General features: G+C 41.0%; 3 protein-coding genes across 3 annotated transcripts; all 3 read left to right on the top strand.

Moving 5' to 3' along the window:
- The first annotated feature begins 1730 nt into the window (after positions 1–1730).
- On the top strand, positions 1731–6705 carry klb (klotho beta). Its single transcript, XM_074673893.1, has 6 exons — positions 1731–2492; positions 3120–3633; positions 3717–3985; positions 4077–4333; positions 4482–5413; positions 5847–6705. Exons 1-6 carry the CDS (start codon positions 1731–1733, stop codon positions 6335–6337), a joined length of 3225 nt encoding a protein of 1074 aa, XP_074529994.1. The 3' UTR covers positions 6338–6705.
- A 1760-nt stretch (positions 6706–8465) lies between these two features.
- Positions 8466–13102, top strand: ube2ka (ubiquitin-conjugating enzyme E2Ka (UBC1 homolog, yeast)). Its single transcript, XM_074674641.1, has 7 exons — positions 8466–8831; positions 9460–9553; positions 9748–9806; positions 9901–9983; positions 10291–10390; positions 11622–11750; positions 11839–13102. Exons 1-7 carry the CDS (start codon positions 8769–8771, stop codon positions 11911–11913), a joined length of 603 nt encoding a protein of 200 aa, XP_074530742.1. The 5' UTR covers positions 8466–8768; the 3' UTR covers positions 11914–13102.
- Positions 13103–16050: 2948 nt separating this feature from the next.
- On the top strand, positions 16051–20327 carry LOC141793778 (neuronal acetylcholine receptor subunit alpha-9-II). The gene is made up of 5 exons (XM_074674640.1): positions 16051–16196; positions 16987–17141; positions 17608–17788; positions 17872–18223; positions 19537–20327. The coding sequence occupies exons 1-5, from the start codon at positions 16101–16103 to the stop codon at positions 20325–20327; spliced, it is 1575 nt and encodes a 524-aa protein (XP_074530741.1). The 5' UTR covers positions 16051–16100.
- The last annotated feature ends 53 nt before the right edge of the window (positions 20328–20380 follow it).

Consider the following 20380-nt stretch of genomic DNA (forward strand, 5'->3'; position numbering starts at 1 on the left):
CCCAGGTCAATGGATCTGGCATGAAATATATTCTCCTTTGAAGCTAAAAGTTGGTTATACAGCAAATAGGTCAGCTTACTTTGTGACCCTCTACACTTGCAATTTTGTCCTTCCCTTTGTCATTCATTTAGACCCGTTATAAACATGTTTGTTTTTTAAGTCATAAAAACTCCCTTTTTATTACTACTTCATTCATTTAAGGAAATGTTTTACCCCTTTGTTCATTTAGTTGGTTCCTTTGATTGTAATATATCATACCGCTTTTCTGATCTATTTGAGAGGGACCTGAAACTGTGTTGCAATTAAGCTTAGCGCTTGGACAAGGATAAACCAAAAGTTTGCCGTGAGGATTGTCTGTGGTGGCCCCACTGCATCCTTCCGAGTGGGAGGATGGGTGAGAGGGGCCTCAGCTCGGTTTGGCTGTGTGTAATTTTGGGGAAGTGGCAGCATTTATGTTTCATGTTTTATGTTTTTTGGTCACTACACACAAAAAATGTATCCAAGGCCTTTACTGTTCTTACCACTCCATCACATCTGGAGCGGCTATGGTGTAAACTGCATAAATGACAACTTATAAATGAAGCTGCTTTGTAGGCGGTAGACGTCCACTTCCCAACTCAATTACCCCAACCCCATAACCATATGAAGCCAAGTATTTCCATGACAACCTCAGATTTCTCCAATCAGCTGCACACCCTGCCTTTAGTCACAAAGGATGAGGAAGGAGCACACACACACACACACACACACACACACACACACACACACACACACACACACACACACACACACACACACACACACACACACACACACACACACACACACACACTTTCCGGCAATGTTTGTGTTTCAGCAGAACTTCTGTGTCTTGGGGCTGTGATGGTGACTCGCCCACCCAGTGGAGCTAAATTAAATAAGGTGAGATGTGCTGGTGCCACTGTCCCCACCCGGGGCTGTTTTGATCAAATATCAGAGGATTGATGTGAAACTCAAAAGCTTCTGGCCAAAAGATACAGATTAAAGATTGCACAACAATGAACTATCTTCCCCTCTTTTTTTCATAGATGCTGCAAATATCACAAATCTAAATGGCTAAATCCTCAACTCAGATGTGAAACTAATTCAGATTCAACACAAAAAAAGGAAACAAAAAGACTGAACAAAAATGTGTTTGCGTCTGCAATGTGAACCTCTTCTTTGTTATGGAGCTCAGATCAGAGTGCGAGCTAATTATTGACAAAACAACCTTCTTTACAGCAATCAACAGCATGTTTATTACAGTGTGTGTCCTCAAAGGAAAAAGACATACACAGTCCACATGTTCCTCCTGTCATAGCTGTTCCACGCGTGTAGTACACAGTTGAGTATTCCTGATGGTGTAACAGGTGAAATGATTCAGTAAGAGCTTCTCTAAAGTATGATTTTATTGCACAGATGAGTGTGGACAAGAAACAACCTTTGTATGTGTGAACATGATGTAGGGAGGGGCCGAGTGGGAGCACAAGTACACGAGGGAGAGATAGGAACGTCTGAGCAGGTTGTTACATGGACTATGCAGCACCTCCAAGCTTCACATGTTGTTACTCTCTTATTGGTTTTCCTCCTTCACTATCATGGACCATGCGCTTTCCAAAAGAAGATTTCTAATATTTATCAGAATGGTTACTCTGGCTGACTTGTGCTGGTGCCTTCAAGTGGATTTCTAAAGCAAGACAGACTCCTTCAGTATGCTGGACCATCCTTCACCTCCTCTTCATCTCCTCTCACTCTGCCTCCTGTTTCTGGTCTGTGGTGTGAACAAGGCGGCTTGTTCTCCTGGAGAGGGCAGGAGGATTTGGCTGCAGCCCAAGCCGAGCCTCTTCATCAAAGACCAGGCTTTCCTTCATGACAATTTCCCTTCAGGATTTCTATGGGGGACAGGAACGTCTGCTTTCCAGACTGAGGGAGCCTGGGATCAAGAGGGGAAGGGTGCATCCATCTGGGACCATTTCACCCACTCTACTGCTGGCAGGGATTTGGCAACAGAGACTGCAAATGTGGCAAGTGACAGCTACACTCGCTGGGAAAAAGATGTGGAAGCACTAGACTATCTGGGTGTAAGATCATACTCTTTCTCCCTCTCTTGGCCCAGACTCTTCCCTGATGGGGATGCAAAAAACCCACCCAACCAGGTGGCTGTAGAGCATTACAATCGTCTAATAGAGAAGCTTCTGGAAAAGAAAATTGAGCCAGTTGTTACTCTCCATCACTGGGACCTGCCACAAGCGCTGCAAGAGCGCCATGGAGGCTGGAGAAATGAGACACTGGTTGGGTTGTTTGAAGAATATGCAGCATTTTGTTTTCACACATTTGGGAGCCGTGTTAAATTCTGGCTCACTATGCACAATCCATACCTGGTGGCTGTGCAAGGGTACGGGACTGGAGTGCACGCACCTGGAGAAACAGAAGGTTCAGCTGGCTCTCTCATTGTGGCACACAACCTGATCAGGGTAAGTGAGACAAGGACAGCCAGGGTCTTAGGGCTAAATACAGTCTTTGCTCTTTGTGTCTGAACATCTGCAGGAAAATGAGGTATGATGATGAGTGTTTGCATCCTGCAAATTAATTTCAGTCACATGACGGCAAAGCAAGGGAAGAGTTTTACACCAATGCTGCTCTGATATTTTACTTCAAATAAACTATAAATCTGTGTTTCTCAGGTTGTTAGATCTGACAGATGCAGCCTAAACACTCACATTTTTATCACCTCCATTAAAAACAGGTCATGTTTTATTATATGACAGGCTTGTGATCAGTAAACAGAACACTCAGGCACTGAGGTCAGAGTCCACCACATCAGCACTTTTGTACTTAAGGAAAACGGTGTAACAGGAAGCCATGGAGATATGCTTCACTGATTATCACTCGTGTTTATGCAGCATAGCACAGATGGTATGTGCACAGCAAATGTTGAGCTGATAACAAAAACAATTTCATATTAACTTACTTTTTTTAGGATTTTACCCTCTTACCTTGACAAGAAGAAGAAATTTCTTTCTGCAAATGTATTTCAAAACGTTGTGTTGCAGAAGTGCAGAAGTGCAGTGTACAAAAACCTTGTCTGCTGTGATTTTCAGGCACATGCTAAAACCTGGCACACCTACAACACCCACTTCCGTCCAGTGCAGAAAGGTCAGATATCCATTGTTTTGGGATCTCACTGGGTTGAACCTCAGAGAGGGATTGCTACTGTTGATAATGTAGAGTTTTGCCAGCAGTCCATGGAAGCTGTCCTTGGCTGGTTTGCCAACCCGATCTTTGGTGATGGAGACTACCCGGTCTCTTTAAAAGTCAAACACAGAGCCCTCCTGCCCTCATTCTCCCCCGAGGAGAAGCTCTGGGTGCAGAACACGGCAGACTTTTTTGCTTTGTCCTTCGGGCCGAACAACTTCCGTCTGGGCCAAGGCATAGTGAGGAATGAGCAGACGGTGACCCCTGACCTGAGGCGCATATTGAGCTGGATAAAGCATGAGTACGGAGACCTGAGGGTGATGGTTGCTGAAGGAGGCTGGTTTTCTGAAGCCAGCGTGGGAAGAGAGGACACAGTGGCCATTTACCTGATGAAGAGGTTTATCAACCAAGTCCTGCAAGGTAAACACAAAGCTCAAAGAAGGAAACATTAATAATAAGTGATGAAAATGACCTCTTAGGTTGGTGTTTTTTAAATCTTCCAGCTGTTAAACTAGATGATATGAAGGTGTTTGGGTACTTCTCCTGGTCCTTGGTGGATGGGTTTGAGTGGAATTATGGCTTTTCTGTGAGGCGCGGCCTTTTCTACATCGACTTCAACCAATCAAACCGAACAAGGATCCCCAAAACCTCTGCTCAGTATTACAGGGGTGTTATCACAGATAATGGTTTTCCCAGGGATGAAACCTCCAAAGAGATTCAAGGACGTTTCCCCTGTGAGTTTCACTGGGGAATCGCTGACTCTACTTTACAGGTAAGAGGAGAGAAACTGCCACCATGATAGAAATGTTGAATTAAGAGATGAGTATTTTGACTTTGATTTTCTCTTCCTGTTGTTATTGTAGGTCCACTTTTACCCTTTCTCACCACAGTTCACTGATCCACATCTGTACACATGGAACCTGACAGGAGACAACTCATTGCATCCAGTCCCAGGGGTGATGATGCCAACCACACCAGCCCAGTGCACAGACTACCTGGCAATTCGTAGTCACCTCCGCTTGTTTGCCTCCACTGGGACTTCTCACTACAGCTTTGCTCTCAACTGGTCTTTGATTTTACCCCAGGGAGACCGTTCGTATGTGAACGCTGAAGGTCTGAGGTAGAGATACACACATGGATTGTTTCTATTTACCTTTCTTTTACACATCACTACCTACACTACACTGAAAGATATCCGACTCGTTTCGTCTGCATACATCACTGCCTGGCTATTTCACACTTTTTAATTCTATTATTTCATCTCAAAGGTACTACCGCTGTATCCTGACTGAGCTCAAGAAACTGGACCTGGAGGCTGTTGTTATCCTCTACTATCCCACACGTAGGGCTCCAAATCTGGGCTTGCCCGGGCCTTTGTATGCCTCCGGTGGTTGGCTAAACTACACAACAGTCGAAGCCTTTCAGGACTACGCCGCACTATGCTACCAGCAGCTAGGATCCTTGGTGTCTTATTGGATCACCATAAATGAACCAAACAGACTGGTAGATTTGTTTTCCAGTGAAACAGAGAAGCACCAGGCTGCCCACAACCTGCTCTTGTCTCATGCAAAAGCATGGAGGCTATATGAGAGTGAATACTCAGATAGACACACAGCAAAGGTATCACTTGCATTACATGCAGACTGGGCTGAACCTGCAAACCCTTTTCTGGAGTCACATTCAGAAGCAGCACAGAGATTTCTTTTGTTTGAACTTGGTCGCTTCTTAGACCCACTGTTGGGGGCCAAAGATGAAGAGCAGCATCACAGAGGGGACTACCCACGAGAAATCAAGTCATACCTGGAGAATAAAGCCCAAGTAAACAACCTCTCTGGATCTCCTCTTCCCAATTTTACAAAGACAGAGAAGGAGGAGATGAGAGGATCATTGAGTTTTATCGCACTGAACCATTATACCACTCATCTTGTTTCTCCATACCCCTATACACAAGCTAATTTCCAGCACAAACAACCCCCTGATCATGGCTGTCTGACTCTTACTGATCCCACTTGGCCCTCCTCCAGAATGAGGCAGGCTCTGGTTCCCTGGGGTCTGAGGAAGATCCTGAACTGGGTGAGCCAGAGATATGGAGGAGCGCTGCCAATCATCCTCACAGCCAGTGGGGTGGATGACCAGGCTGCTGTGGAGGACAAACTCAGGCAATACTTTCTCAGGAGTTACCTGCAGGAGGCACTTAAAGGTGAGACAGAAGATTATTCATTGGTCTTTCAATATTTTACACAACATGAAAACACCATACTTATCTAATATTTATGTATATTTTGATTCATCTAACAGCAAAACCCACTATGTGTCTGATATGAACTGTGTTCCTGTCATTCAGTCTCTTTTTGATCATGCATTTTCAGTGGGAACAAACACAGAGTGTTGACACGTACGCTCAGCTTACAGGCGTCACAGGTTTTATAACCGTGATGAATCCAACTATAAAAGCAGGATGTACTGATAAACCACAAACAGTTACAGTGACAGTGCTGAGAAACTTCACCTTTTATTACCCTTGGCTTTCCTGTTCTTGCAAAAGTGCTGTTTACTTTCATGTTAAAACACTGTGTGAGTGAAGAGTGAATTATTGAGGGGAATGTTATACGTCTCCTTGCATTTGTTTTCAGCTCGTCACTTAGATGGAGTTAACCTTCAGGGATTCTACCTTTGGAAACTGCAAGATCAACATGTCCCCCGGTATGGCCTCTTTACCTCTACGCAACACAACTCAAAAGCCAAAGCCTCCATCACTGTGTACAGAGAGATCATCACTCGTGGAGGTTTCCCTGAAGATAACACCACCCAGATCTGCAGGCTTAGAGAGCAGCACGAGCCCTGCTCTGTCTGTGAATGGATGTTAAAAAACAAAGCCCTGCTGGTGTTTGGAGGCTGTCTACTGATAACAGCTGTAATGGCACTCTTCCTCTTTGTCATCCTCACAAAGAGAAACCAAATAAGAGTGAGGAGAATGAAGAAGATAAAAAGGAGGAATGAAGGAGGCTATAGCCCCGTTTCCACCAAGCAGCCTTGTTTGGATCAGTACAGTTTGGTACGGGTTGGATCAGTAAAGCATGATCCTGTTTGTGTTTCCGCAGCCAACCATGCCCCCTCTTGGTAGGATTCTGATAGCCAAGTCACTTATGACCAATCATCAGACTACAATGTTTCTAGCTCCACCTTCAGGGGGTGGCATCGGTATGTCTGGCACCCCAATGGAAGGGTCCCAGAGAGTGGGACAGTATGGTTCGGGGATCTGTCCCGGCCTGAGACTCCCCAGGGTTTGTCAGTGACACACCACAAAATGCATGTATACCATACAGAGACAAACCAAACTGAACGACTTGGTGGAAACAGGACTTTTTTGTAAACATGTCTCCCGATCAAGTATAACCTTTAAAGACACTGATATTGACTGCAAAAAGAGCTGGATTTATAACAGAGAAGCTGAGTGATCTGAAACAGTGGCCATTCTTATGCTCAGGACAAATGTTTGATCAGTTTACCAACAGCTGTTGTTAAGTGGAAACTATCTCCTTCAATTTGCTGTAAATAAAGATTGATGAAATAAGGAGTTATTGTATAAAAATGGGTAACAGCTATTGCATCACTGTGTTATAACAGAAAATTTATTAGAACTGAAAATAAATAAATAAATAAGACTTACTCCTGCTGGATCAGGTACAGTCTTTCATTGTTTCCTTTTATCTTTTAATCTGAAGATTGATCATGTGAGTTTTATGGTGTGCTTCATTAAAGAAGGGGACATTTTTTCCCCTCTAACTGCTCATATTACCAATGAAGAAAATATGGGGGTACCATGACTCTTATATTGTAATAAAGTTAGTCACGGGTAAATGAACTGAAATATGTCTTTAATGAAACACTTGGAATTGCCTTAAGACAATTAATCCATGGTGGTTCGCACAATTAAACTGAACCTTTTTTTTCCTTGTGGTTCATGAATTGAGTTTACACAAAACAATAAATGAGTGGACGGTGGGTGGATCCACTTCAGTCAAACTTGAAACAAATTTTCTATACAGGTTGTTTATGTCTCACTGTGGTAATGATGCCCTCTAGTGTCATAAACTAAAATCAAACATGGGTACCTCTTTTACAAGATGGGAAGAAAGATTTTCAAATTTTAAGTATTTATTAATTCTAGTGGAGGGCCATTAAAATGAGGTCACAATTTAATAACTGATCTATTGTTAGGGGTTTAATGGACAGTATGCATGCAGATCTGCAGCCAACAGCTGCCTACATATCCATCTCTTAAAATAAGTAACTGTAAGTTAGTTATTTTTTATCAGCAGATTTTATGGTGATTTAACCCCTAACTGCCCAAATTATTTTTTCAATTATAAAAATAGATTGCCTTTATGTGTTTTTGCACTCTTACAGATGTTAAATTAGTTGGAGATTGTAAATTTGAATATTGTACACACAATAGTTTTAACTAAGTTATATATATATATATATATATATATATATATATATATATATATATATATATATATATATATATATATATATATATATATATATATATATATATATATAAACTAGACCTTTGAACTAGCCCTGACAAGACAACCCAGTCTTTTTGTAAACTTAACTTGAGTTGTGTCGATTTTCCCTTGGGAATTCTTAACTCCCTTTGTATTATCAATGTGTTTGGGGATTGAAATTTGTGTGTCTATTTTTATCTTTATCACATTTGCTCCCTCAGTCAGGTAACTGATGACTACTTTTTACCTTTTTCTTTGCTGTCTTGATCAATTGAGCTTTGACGTCATGATGAGAAGGTGGCTGGAGGCTACTTGCCTACTCTTCTTATATAGGTCCTGACCTTTAAAAAAAAACAGTTTGCAAAACGAAACCAAAGGTTGCAATAAATACTTTTCTTTCATTTTCACTTATGGATTTTAGCGACAACCCTATGATGATAGGCTTACTCACAGTCTTGAAACTCTTTTTTGACTGTAAACACATCATAGTAAGATGGCGATTATCAAATTTAATACGTTGGTGTAACGTTAAATTCCTGTTATTTGCATTTCATTTTTTTCTAAAATTCCCATTAAGCAACAGTAGTAGCGAAAAGCGGAGTAATATCAACAACGACGACAACACAAAACAATGGTAATAATGCTGATAAATGCTGTTATAATAATAATCACGCATTTTTACAGCATGAACGGCTGAACCAATAGGAAAAGGGTGTTCAGGACAGCAATACAGATCACATGACCTCCTCTCCTCCAGACTGCATGCAGTTTTGTATTAAAATGTTTTCAGTGTCATCAACCGTTATGCTGTTACATTTTTGAGATGATAAATCTACTTGAAGCTCTTTTAACGTTTTAGTCCATCTTAATTTAAGGAGGGGTTGACGGCTCTCAGGTTGAACGTCGTTTCAGCTCGGTGTTTTCAGGTTGAGTCCAAAAAGTGCAGAGCTACTAAAAGCAAAACAAGCTAGCTAACGTTAGTCAGGTCGGACGAACGGCAACGGCGAGGCCCCAACCGGACGGGAACACGGGGGAACCATGGCCAACATCGCAGTTCAGAGGATAAAACGAGAATTTAAGGAAGTGATCAAAAGCGAAGAGGTCAGTTGTCATGTTTGCTGTTTATTGATTGAGCCTTGTTTTTATCTTTCCTGAACTACAGGGCTGAATGTGGATGACGCGTCGCTGGCTCAGCTGTCAGCTTTCTAATCACCAAGCTGCTAGCTTTGGCTAAATTGCATCAGACACGACAGAGCATCTGGCTTTACAGGTTTCTGCTTGAGCTGGCTTGTGAGATACAAGTGTGAGGAGAGCAGGGGTAGTGATGTTCATGTTGTCAGAAAGCACTTTATGGGGTTACAGGAGAAATGCAGTTCGTTTATTAGCGTCGTAATGCTAGCGTACCTCGCTCGCTTGTTATGCCGTCTATGGCAACACAGCTAGGTGTGTTAGCAAAGAGAGATTGTCATGTAGGACTTAATTTTTACTTTCAAATTTGTCTTGTTTGATCCCCATTATCTCCACACTCACGTCTTCTTGCTTAACGCCAGCTATTATATGCGTATCCGATGTTTGCAACAAGTTGAGGTCAACTTTTGGCTCATGCCGCGGGGGGGGTGTCAACTTATGCTGCATCGGCAGGTTTGAGTTTGACAGCAGGCTAGCTTAACGCTTTGTAGTCTACCTGTCTTCCTAATCAAAGTGTTCCTTTCCTCTGTCACTGCTACAGACTAGCAAAAACCAGATAACAGTGGATCTGGTTGATGAGAACTTCACAGAACTTAAAGGGGAGATAGCAGGGCCACCCGACACACCATATGAAGGCAAGTAAACCATCCTGTGTCTGTCTTTTTGAGTGTTTGCAAAGTAGTGATTTTGAAAGTAACTGTTAATCAAAAAGTCTTAAGAGTTGACTATTTCTGAAACGTTTATTGTTTCTTTCATTTTCACTCTAAAACTTTGGATCAGGCGTCCATATTTGGCATGTTCATGAATTCAATTCCTCTCTTTTTTTCAGGGGGAAAATATCAATTAGAAATTAAAATTCCAGAGACGTATCCATTCAATCCTCCCAAGGTAGGCAGCGATAAACTGTGATAATCTATTTTATTATGTACGTTTGCTTCATAATTTTCCAAGATAATCACTCTTTTTGTTCTTTAACTCTCAGGTGCGGTTTATCACAAAGATCTGGCATCCCAACATCAGTTCAGTCACAGGTGCAATATGTCTGGACATTCTCAAAGACCAGTGGTGAGTGAATGCACTTGCATTCCTAAAATTTCTTGTCCGTCGACGACTTTCTAGTCCTTGCTAAGACATCTTTACTTAAGATCAGTATCTAAGTCAGTGTTCTAATGCTGACCACTGACAACAAGCCAATCCTCCTACCTGTTTTTTGAACTTTATACCTGTGCAATTGGCTTGTGTACAGACAGACTCATAGTTTTCAGGATGCACTGAACCTCTGTCACACACAAACCGAACTATAAACACATTTTAATGCCTTCATGAGGAATGTTGGTGCTCCATTAATCAGTCCCCCTGTATGTTCTTTAAGGGCGGCCGCTATGACACTGAGGACGGTCCTCCTGTCACTACAAGCCTTACTGGCAGCCGCAGAACCAGATGATCCACAAGACGCAGTGGTAGCCAATCAGGTTGGTGTGCATTTGTAAGATACTTTGCAGTGGTTGACTAATTACTGCAGATTAGATTACTGGAATAATTTACACTTTTTATTAGCACTATGTTTATGTTACCCAATGGCAACTGGAGCAAGGTGTCTTTAAATTTAGGGGAATAATTGGGCTTTAAATGAAATAAATGATTTTTTTGTTGTTGTTTATTCCATTTTCCCTTGTCATTTTAAAATCTGTATTTATTTGTAACAAAAGTTAGTTGTGGAACTGCAAACACATTAGTTGTAGCTGTTGTCTGTTGTGATAAAAACAAGAAGGTTCTTCGATTTAGTTGTGCTTCCTCTGTAAGCATGAACACTTTTTTAAACTGGCTAAAAAGGATGACTTTAGGGTACAAGTTTACCCCTGGGAATCACATTTTTAGTGTTTCAGATGAGACACAGTGTTTTGAAAATTGGAAGCTTACTTTTTGGTTGGTATGTAAACTATATTGACTTGCTTCTGTATGACCCTGGACTGTCACCTGAAATGGCCTCATATATGTGGTGCAGTACATTTTGTGCTCCTAGTTCCAGGCAAAGCAGTAACCATTACAGTGCGAGTAAAGACATGTTGTGAAATATCATGTGCTGGCAGAAAGTGTGGCTGTTTGCCCTACTCTACTGGACACATTGTAACACCTACATACTATTTGCTGAACTTACTGTGTCTTAAGAGTCATCTGTCACAGCCCACAGCCTGAAACACATTCAGAGGAGTAAGGAGTAGGTTAGATAATTTTAAGTGAGTGATATTTTGTTTACTCATAATCCCTTTGGGAAGTGCTATTTTGAATCAACTTGATTTGAATCTAAATTGTATTGTTTTTTTTGTTGTTGTTTCTTTTTTTTGGGGGGGGGGGGGGGTTCAAACTGGTTTTAATAAAAGTACCTTGTGATGGGACAAAATCTGAACCTGCACTACATTTCAAAAATGCAAACATAGCATGGAATAAATAGTGGGGCTGCACTGCAAAGAATTGATCCTGGCCCACTTCAGCTCTGTTTCCTTTGCTCTAAATGTATCTGATGCCTGAAAGTCTTGTAGAAAATTATTCATTCCCATCTGTATATAAAATATGTACATAATGTAAGGGAGCTACTTGTCTATTGGTGTATATGTGCTGGCAGATCTTAACTAAGCCAACAGACATAATGTTTGAATGCAGACTTACTTACTGTAGCTTTTTTGACATTTTTTCGTTACACAGTACAAGCAGAACCCAGAGATGTTCAAACAGACGGCGAGGCTCTGGTCTCATGTTTACGCAGGCGCTCCTGTCTCCAGTCCAGAGTACACACGTAAAATAGACAAACTCTGTGCCATGGGCTTTGAAAAAGTAAGAATCTTTTAACTTTGTCTGGTGCATTTTATGGTTGATTTCTGCATTACATTAAAATTAAACTATTGTTTTTTTCCCCTCCCAGAATGCAGTAATAGTGGCGTTGTCATCAAAATCCTGGGATGTGGAGACAGCGACAGAGCTACTGCTCAGTAACTGATTTTCAACGCCCAACTTATCTTCCTCTTGATCCCAATGTCTCCTTCTCATACATACACACGCTCTCCCCTCCAAATTTCCAGCTATCTCAAGTTGTCTTCCCCAGTTGCCCCCTCTGTTGCCAGGTGGAGTCCTCACCTCCACAAATCCTCTTTCATCCCCTCTGTGTGGCATCTCTCCTCCATGCTCATCATCTCTGCTGTACCACACTCCAATCAGTCGCTCTGTGAGCTCTTCTCTGTGGTTTTCTTAGGTTCATTCAACATTCCACTCCACACTACAATCAGAAGTGTCACACACACATCTTCTCACTTTGAAGCAAATACCAGACTTAAGACCCTGCCCACATCCCCCAGCCTGCCAGCTTTTAGGCTGTGTCCAGGAAGCTGCTGTCAGTGGCTTTTCCTTGCCTATGCAGTGCATTTACTCTTCATTTGTGAAAATCTTTGGGAGGAGAGAGTAAAGACATTCTTGGAGGCTCTTTCATTCTGATCATGATCTCAATGCTCTGTCGGACTGGTAAACTAAACAGGGAGGGAGCTTTTCCTGGAAAATTGATTTTTTTAACCTGTATCTCAAAGCAGTTTTGTCAAAAACAAAAAACACAGAGTAATGATTACATAATCAACAACTAAGTGAAACGTTTGGAATTCTTTTGTTATACTGTCACTGGAAGACTTCTGGTGCAAAAGAAGGCATCAGTTATCTTTACAAATGGGGGCGTTGGATCGCAATTTTATAAAAGTAAAATTAGTTTTTTTTCAGGCACAGAAAAGGATGAGGCTTATGCCTTATTCTGTAAACCAGATCATAAAGTATCACTGAGGTGTTCACACAGTACCAGTTTTAAGCCACTCTTTCCCCGTTTGAAGTGTCTTGTGAACACAAAGCTCTCACAACAAACTCCAGCACCCATCCCCACACCTGTCTTCAGTACATCATACTTCACTCATCTCTTTGTCATCTGAAGAAAGAAATAATTTGTTTATTTGCCCTGCAGCAGGAACACATTTGGATTCTTGTTTTTAAACAGAGAAAACAATACACAAAAATCATTTTGAGCAGTAACAAAACTTGTCATAAGTCTGTATGGAAAAAGATCAAAACCAGTTTGAAAAATATTGCAGCAACTTAGCGACTCCAATGGATAAATATGTCCAAATGATTCACCTGTAAATAAAGATATTAAAGTCTGTGTAAATTAAAACTATCTATTGTGTGACCTGTCTCTTCAGTGCTGTGCCATAATGCTAAACTGGAGTTTTTCTGCACAAAGAAACACATGCAACAAGACTTTTTGGCAATAATTTAAGATCCAATCAATTTTCTTACTCACTTTTTATGGTAAATTGTGGTGATCATATTGATCAACGTCAAAATATCTATTATAGAGAAGCTGTTTTTTGTTGTTATGGAGATTTATTTTAAAAAAAAAGGGTGGTTTGCATAAAATCTAGGGCTACACTCCATTTTCAAAGACCAACACAAATTGAACCTAAAAGGAATAACTATGCTAGTGAAAATGGGTCAAGCATGCCAATTAAGATGAAGAATGTACTTACTGAAGAACTGGAAGACAGATATTAATTATGTATGTGGTGTTAACTATGCTGTTCATTGGTGCTTTTGATTGGCACAGTAGTCTTTTACATTCTGGTTTAGAAAATACCTTTTTTGTGTATTCAGAGCCTCAAAAAGGAGGCGACACTGATGCATTTCACAGTGTTTAGATCACCTTGTGTACAGTTTAACATGCTGTGAAAGAACAACAGACAGATGGCCTGTTTGGTAGCATGTTGTGTGATGCAGAACCTTTCCAAGAAACCTTGGCAATAATCTGAAAACCTTTCTGTCTGTACACGGGTACACAGCCAACACAAACACCAGTATATTAATATTTTCCTAGATAGCGTGTAACTGAAGTACATGGAAGGATTAATGAAAAGTATAGCTGGGGATGTACGCTCTAGATCTGTACAGTAGACCAGCCCCTGTGTGAAAAAAACCCAGTTTTCATCCTCCTGGATGTTAGCATTTCTCCCTTCTTTTTTTTTTTTTTCCATCTGGAGCTGTTCCAAGCACCCCACAGTAGAGGGCTGTCTTGTCCAGGCCTCTACTGGACTGAATTAGACTACAAATCACATGAAGGTAACTTGTTGCGTGATCAAAAAATGGAAGGTCTCACGGACTCCACTCCTGCATATCTATGATAATGAGCTTTTTTTAAGCCATAATTCAAGACATTCAATACTTAGTCACTGGGGGATAAACGTGACACCCACAGTATGGCTGCTGGGAATTATGTCATCTGTGATGCAACAAACGGTTAAAGTGGATCTACTTTAAATTATTTATAATGATGCAACTAAGACTTCTAAATACACTTGACTTTTATGTAACTTTGTTCGTTAGAAATATCTTATAGCGAACACACATAATCTTAGAACATTTTTTTCTCCTCTTGTTTTGGTCCAGTCTAGGTTTTTAGAAAATTTTGTGCAGAAATTCAGAAGACCCCAGAGACCAATTTAAGACTTTAGACAGTTTCAAGAATTTGTAGATCCTTGTAATTGATATATGAACAAAATAGAGTAATATCTCTTGCAATTATAGCCTAAAATAAAATCCATTAGTTTTTCTCATACTTATACTTACTGCTATATACTAGATGTTTTCTTATACCCTGAATAAAATAACCAATTCGTTTTCATATATATATATATATATATATATAAAATAAAGTTTCTGATGAATATTTGATTAATTTTGTTTTGAAACACCTTCTGTGAAAAAAAGGTCTAAATGATTAAATTCATATTAGAGCAAATTTATATTTTGTTAAAGCTAATGTGCTTTTTGATTAGAGTATGTCTACCATTAATTTATTTAAACCCTCAAAGGCTTTTCCACACCAGACTCAGACATCACTGTATTTTCTAAAGGGAAGTTATCATTCTTCTTATCTCCCTCATGTCAGACTGGTATTACTGGCAGCATGTTGAGTATATTGCTGTTGCAGCAGCCCAGCAGCCCACCTGTCTGCAAGAGTTTGATTGACAGGTAAATGGTCCATTGTGAGATGAGACGATGGTTCGCGGTTATCCTGTTTCTCTTGGTCTGATGCTGTTATGTGATAGCTGGAGTTTTATTCCGCGTCTGCAGACATGTTGCCTCCCCTGCCAAGCTGTAAGAGCTGCCTGACCAAGAGGACGACCGGATGAGATGGTGCACTGCTATCTGCAACAGAGTTCAACTGGGGTTGAACGGGCATCATGTAGGCCTGATAACAGCTGAAACCAAAGCACTGTTAGATTACCCAACTAAAAAGTCTTTACTTCAGTTTAGAAGTACTTTAATTGGCTGAAGATGATTCAAATGATCTGTCTGGCGATGTTGCTTCCTGAAGGTGAGTGACAATCTTTCTTACTAAAGAGACACAGATGTAACTAGTTGTTTTAGTTATGTGCATATGTGCCTTCCTTTCTCTTACAAATGAAATTTAGAACTTGGATATTATTAGATGATACTCTGTGTAATGAGTATGATCCCACTCTGCCTCAAAACCTTAAAAGCACAATACCTCATGTGTTATAATTGTGCAGTGTTTTTTTTTTTTTTTTTTTTTTTTTTTGAAGCGGTGAGACTAAACCATCCAAAAAAAACAAAAACAAATAAAAAACAACTCATGTCAGTGTAAACATTCTTTTTAATGCATCAAATTCTTTAAGCCAGGTGTGACTGCTATTAAGACAGGGCCACACCAAAACAAAGTTTGAGATTTTTCTCCAGGGTTGGCCAGACAAACGAAATAATAATAATTTAAAAAAATGGCAGAAGCATTTTTTTTAGAATCAAAAGTCAATTTCTGCCCAATTTGGTGTTCATGCTTTTCACACCAAGTATGAAATTAAAACAGGAACAAAAACAGTTTTTGTCCTTCAATAATTGAGCTTGATAAATTGATTGTTTCGAGGAAAATGATTGTCAAAATGAATGTGTTTTTTTTTTCATGCTGCCATGCCACAACAGAGTCATATTTTTACACTACTGCATGTGTAATAAGAACGGCTATATAACTATTTTTAAAAGCCTTTGTTTGCTTGTCACAATGACTAATGGAACCACCTTTCCCCTGCAGTTGCTCACTCAGCTCAGGGTCACTTTGCTCACAAGCTCCTGAACGATTTGATGGAGAATTATTCCAGTGCTCTACGGCCTGTAGAGGATACAGACAGAGCGCTCAATGTCACCTTACAGATCACCCTCTCTCAGATCAAAGACATGGTAGGTACCCACTCATCAACCCAAATTCTGACATTTCATCACAGGCAATTTATAGGATGGTGAGGAATTAATGACCAACCAGCACATGGTTTAACCAAACAACATCAAACGTTCTACCTCATTATGATAAATTTACTGGTTATTTTTCCTCTTTGAGATCTGTAGAAGTATCTCTACAAAATACAGTTTATTTGCTAAAATGTATGATTGACAGACCTTCAGCTGTACAAGTCAGGGCAGGCCTACTGTTACTCTGCTGTCTCAGGTTTCTGTTCAGGTTCAGTGCTGTGTCAACCCACGGCGAAGAAGCACTTGTTGTGTGCACGTGAGTCTGCACTCTATAGTAGAAGGCAGGATTTGATACACCTGACCGTCTGTTTTTACAGATTTTAGGAGACACACCTCATAGGCAAACATGTTCCAATGTCCTATTACCCAGAGTGCTTACAGTTTAGCGAAACCACCTCCTCCCACCTCCGTCAGCCTTTGACTCTACTCATCCACCTGATATTGACAGACAGGTCTGGATTTCAGCTGTTGTGATAATCTGAAGCCTGTCAGCTCTAGTGATCCCTGTAGAGTTAATGAGCAGCAGAGGAATTTATGAGGATAATCTGAAAGTTATGTGCAACGTGAAGTAACAGTAGTGAAGTTATGTGTGGTCATATTTTAATGTGTGTGTGTGTGTGTGTGTGTGTGTGTGTGTGTGTGTGTGTGTGTGTGTATGTGTGTGTGTGTGTGTGTGTGTGTGTGTGTGTGTGTGTGTGTGTGTGTGTGTGTGTGAACAAAGGATGAGAGAAATCAGGTGCTGATTGCCTACCTCTGGATCAGACAGACGTGGCACGATGCGTACCTTAGGTGGAATAAGGAGGACTATGATGGACTGGAGGTGATCCACATCCCAAGCAGCCTGGTGTGGAGGCCAGACCTCGTCCTCTATAACAAGTACGCCCGTATGTCAGACACACATGCACACACACATTCAATTTGTAATGATCCTTGTCTTTCATGTCATTTTAGAACTGCATCATCATCCTTAATTACCGCTGGTGTTCAGATACACTTTAAAAACCTGTTCATTAAAGATATCCCTCATGAAGAAAAGTCAAGGAGTTTGAGGAGTGTGAAATCAGATCTGTTGTACTTTTTGAAGCTTTAGTCTGGATATTACAAACCTCTGAGGCGTAAGTTTTATTGCAGGAATGTTACATCAGCCTTTATAAGACTGTAAGGTGTGTCAGATACAACTCAGTGTTTCATGCAACATACAAAAGAAAAAAATCTACTCCAACAAAAACCCCTCACCACTCAGTTTTATCAAACAGACTTCTGATCATATACTATTTTCTTAAAACAACACTGAGCCAAACAATGCATGACTTGTTATTTATACTGAGCTTTTCTCCTTCAGGGCTGATGATGATTTCTCAGGGCCAATGGACACAAATGTGAGACTGCGGTACAACGGTGAAATCACGTGGGATGCTCCTGCTATCACCAAGAGCTCCTGTGTGGTTGACGTCTCCTACTTCCCCTTTGACAGCCAGGAATGTAACCTGACATTTGGTTCCTGGACCTACAACGGAAACCAGGTAGGAGACTCTGACTTTGACAACATCAAAATGTGGAGGTGCTTTGCCTGTGTACACCTGCTTATCCTGAACCATGTTCTCAGGTAGACATAATCATGGGCATGGACAGTGGTGATCTGTCAGACTTTGTGGAGAACGTGGAGTGGGAGTGCCGTGGCATGCCAGCCACTAAGAATGTCATCATGTACGGCTGCTGCTCTGATCCTTATCCAGACATCACCTATACCGTGCTCCTTCAGCGCCGCTCCTCTTTTTACATCTTCAACCTCCTCCTCCCATGCTTCCTCATCTCGTTTTTGGCTCCGCTGGGTTTCTACCTGCCTGCAGACTCTGGCGAGAAAGTTTCCCTTGGAGTGACGGTTCTTCTGGCTCTTACTGTGTTTCAGCTGATGGTGGCAGAGAGTATGCCTCCATCTGAGAGTGTGCCCCTTATAGGTAAGAACATGTTTATGATGAAGCCTTGACAGAATGTTAAAACTAGCAGCTCCATATTGCATTATTTTTAATCAACAAAGCAGCTTACAAGAGCCTTCAAACAATTCTTTACCAACTATGCTGTTTTTATACCTACATGATACAATGACAAAGCTCAGACTCTACAGAATAGATTACTCGGTTACTGTAATGTAAGAGGAAAACAAAGCTGGTAGTAGTGAAATAGTTATAAATATCCAAACAGCTCATTGGTAGAATCTAACATTAACACTCTACCTGCAATTTCTAATCAACATCGTCAGGTCTCTTGCAACACCACTTAGAAGTGATATTAGCCAGGATGTGGCTGAACACTGAGCTTAACCTTTGTCTTATTAATTATTTCAAATGTTGTTTAACCATAAAAACAGGCCCAATTCCCCACATCTCTGCTTCCTGTTGTCTTCTAAGTTCCTCATGACTTCAGAAGCACTGGCACACTCATTTTTGTGGTTACTCACCATTCAAACCCATGAATTCAGGGGGGTGCTGTGCAAATATGTTGGTTTCACAGGAAACTCGTCTTTAGGAAAGACATTTCATGACTTAGTCAGGCTTTAAATCTCCATAAATTTTTTGATCCAAAATGTTGAAATGCTTCTGACTTTGCCATCATGCCCAGCCGTCCATTTTCAAACACAGGTAATGCTTAGACAGTTTGTAAAGATGGTTATATTAGCGAAAAGTAACCCCCTTTCAGTATCACAGATGATTTTCTGGTGTTACTTTGGCAATGTTAACTTGCTTACAGCAACTCGGGGCATTAGTAAAACTAACAAACTGTAAGTATAACAGTTTAGGGTAGAGCCTCTTTTTATGACATTTCTGGTCAAACCAGTAGTTCAAACCCCACATCGGAGGGGTTTCATCTGTTGAAAGCAGACAGGATACAGGAGAGCTAGACTGAACAAACTTGTGAAGAAGGCCAGCTCTGTCCTGGACCCTATGGAAGTGGTAGCTGACTGGATAATTATGGCTAAGTTGTTGCCTCAGATAGATACTTTCTCTAGCTGCCACTTATAATATTTATATATTCACATATTATTTAATATTTAAATGATACACTTTCTTGTGTTGCTGCTGTGACTCAGAATTTCCCTTTGGGGTTTAATAAAGTTCTATTCTATTCTATTCTATTCTATTCTATTCTATTCTATTCTATTCTATTCTATTCTATTCTATTCAATACTTCAGGGTCAATCTGTAGTATCTATTAAAGGACATTTATAATGTCAAGAAGTCATTTCTCTCCTGCCTGTTTGGTTTCCACACAGGGAAGTACTATATTGCCACAATGACCATGGTCACAGCCTCCACGTCCCTCACCATCTTCATCATGAACATCCATTTCTGTGGTGCAGAAGCTAAACCAGTCCCTCACTGGGCTAAAGTCCTCATCATTGACTACATGTCCAAGATTTTCTGTGTTTATGAAGTGGGCGAGAACTGTGCCTCTGCATCCTCCTCTTCCTCTACTTCTTCTTTTCATTCGCCCCAGGAAGACATCCGTTATCAACACTACAGCTCCCACAGTCATGCAAACGGTAAACCAGGAAACCATGCTGGTCGACAAGACTGGCACAGCCAGAAATACCCCAGACCTCAGACCCCCAAGCCACAGCAACATTCTAGGGTGAGAGCCCAACACCACATCACAAGAGAGGAGAGAAGCCACCTCTCCAGCTCTGTACCTGGAAAATATCAAAGCGCTAATGGGAAGATTCTTACAGGTGACTGCTGCAAAGAAGACCAGAAGGTCCCGTGTTACCCTGAAGACCAAAAGCTCCCCTGCTGCCTTGAAGACAAAAAGCCCCCACCTACAGGCCCCACAGTTACTTTTGGCCCCTGCATGTTCTGTAGCTACAGTAGTGGCTTCCCTGGTGTGGACACCAAGCTGGTGCGCAATGTCGAGTATATTGCCAACTGTTTCCGAGAGCAGAGGGCCACATGCGCCAAAGGTGCAGAGTGGAAGAAGATTGCTAAAGTGATGGACAGGTTCTTCATGTGGATCTTCTTTATCATGGTTTTCCTCATGAGCATCCTCATCATCGGCAAGGCCCCATGACTGAGGAGAATGCTGCAAAGTTTCTTTTCGTTTCTGTTTGATAAAGTGAACTA

This window comes from Halichoeres trimaculatus, unplaced genomic scaffold, assembly GCF_033239565.1.
Source record: "Halichoeres trimaculatus isolate MK-OKI-2021-1 unplaced genomic scaffold, fHalTri1.1 fHalTri1_scaffold_7, whole genome shotgun sequence".
NCBI lineage: Eukaryota > Metazoa > Chordata > Actinopteri > Labriformes > Labridae > Halichoeres > Halichoeres trimaculatus.

Bases quoted from the DNA above. Each gene is read 5' to 3' on its own strand.
- klb (XM_074673893.1), top strand. From the start codon at position 1,731: ATGCTGGACCATCCTTCACCTCCTCTTCATCTCCTCTCACTCTGCCTC. The intron at 2,493-3,119 runs GTAAGTGAGACA...TGTGATTTTCAG, and splicing joins TGGCACACAACCTGATCAGG to GCACATGCTAAAACCTGGCA. The intron at 4,334-4,481 runs GTAGAGATACAC...TTCATCTCAAAG, and splicing joins GTGAACGCTGAAGGTCTGAG to GTACTACCGCTGTATCCTGA.
- ube2ka (XM_074674641.1), top strand. From the start codon at position 8,769: ATGGCCAACATCGCAGTTCAGAGGATAAAACGAGAATTTAAGGAAGTG. The intron at 8,832-9,459 runs GTCAGTTGTCAT...TCACTGCTACAG, and splicing joins AAGTGATCAAAAGCGAAGAG to ACTAGCAAAAACCAGATAAC. The intron at 10,391-11,621 runs GTTGGTGTGCAT...TTCGTTACACAG, and splicing joins ACGCAGTGGTAGCCAATCAG to TACAAGCAGAACCCAGAGAT.
- LOC141793778 (XM_074674640.1), top strand. From the start codon at position 16,101: ATGGAGAATTATTCCAGTGCTCTACGGCCTGTAGAGGATACAGACAGA. The intron at 17,789-17,871 runs GTAGGAGACTCT...CCATGTTCTCAG, and splicing joins GGACCTACAACGGAAACCAG to GTAGACATAATCATGGGCAT. The intron at 18,224-19,536 runs GTAAGAACATGT...GTTTCCACACAG, and splicing joins TGAGAGTGTGCCCCTTATAG to GGAAGTACTATATTGCCACA.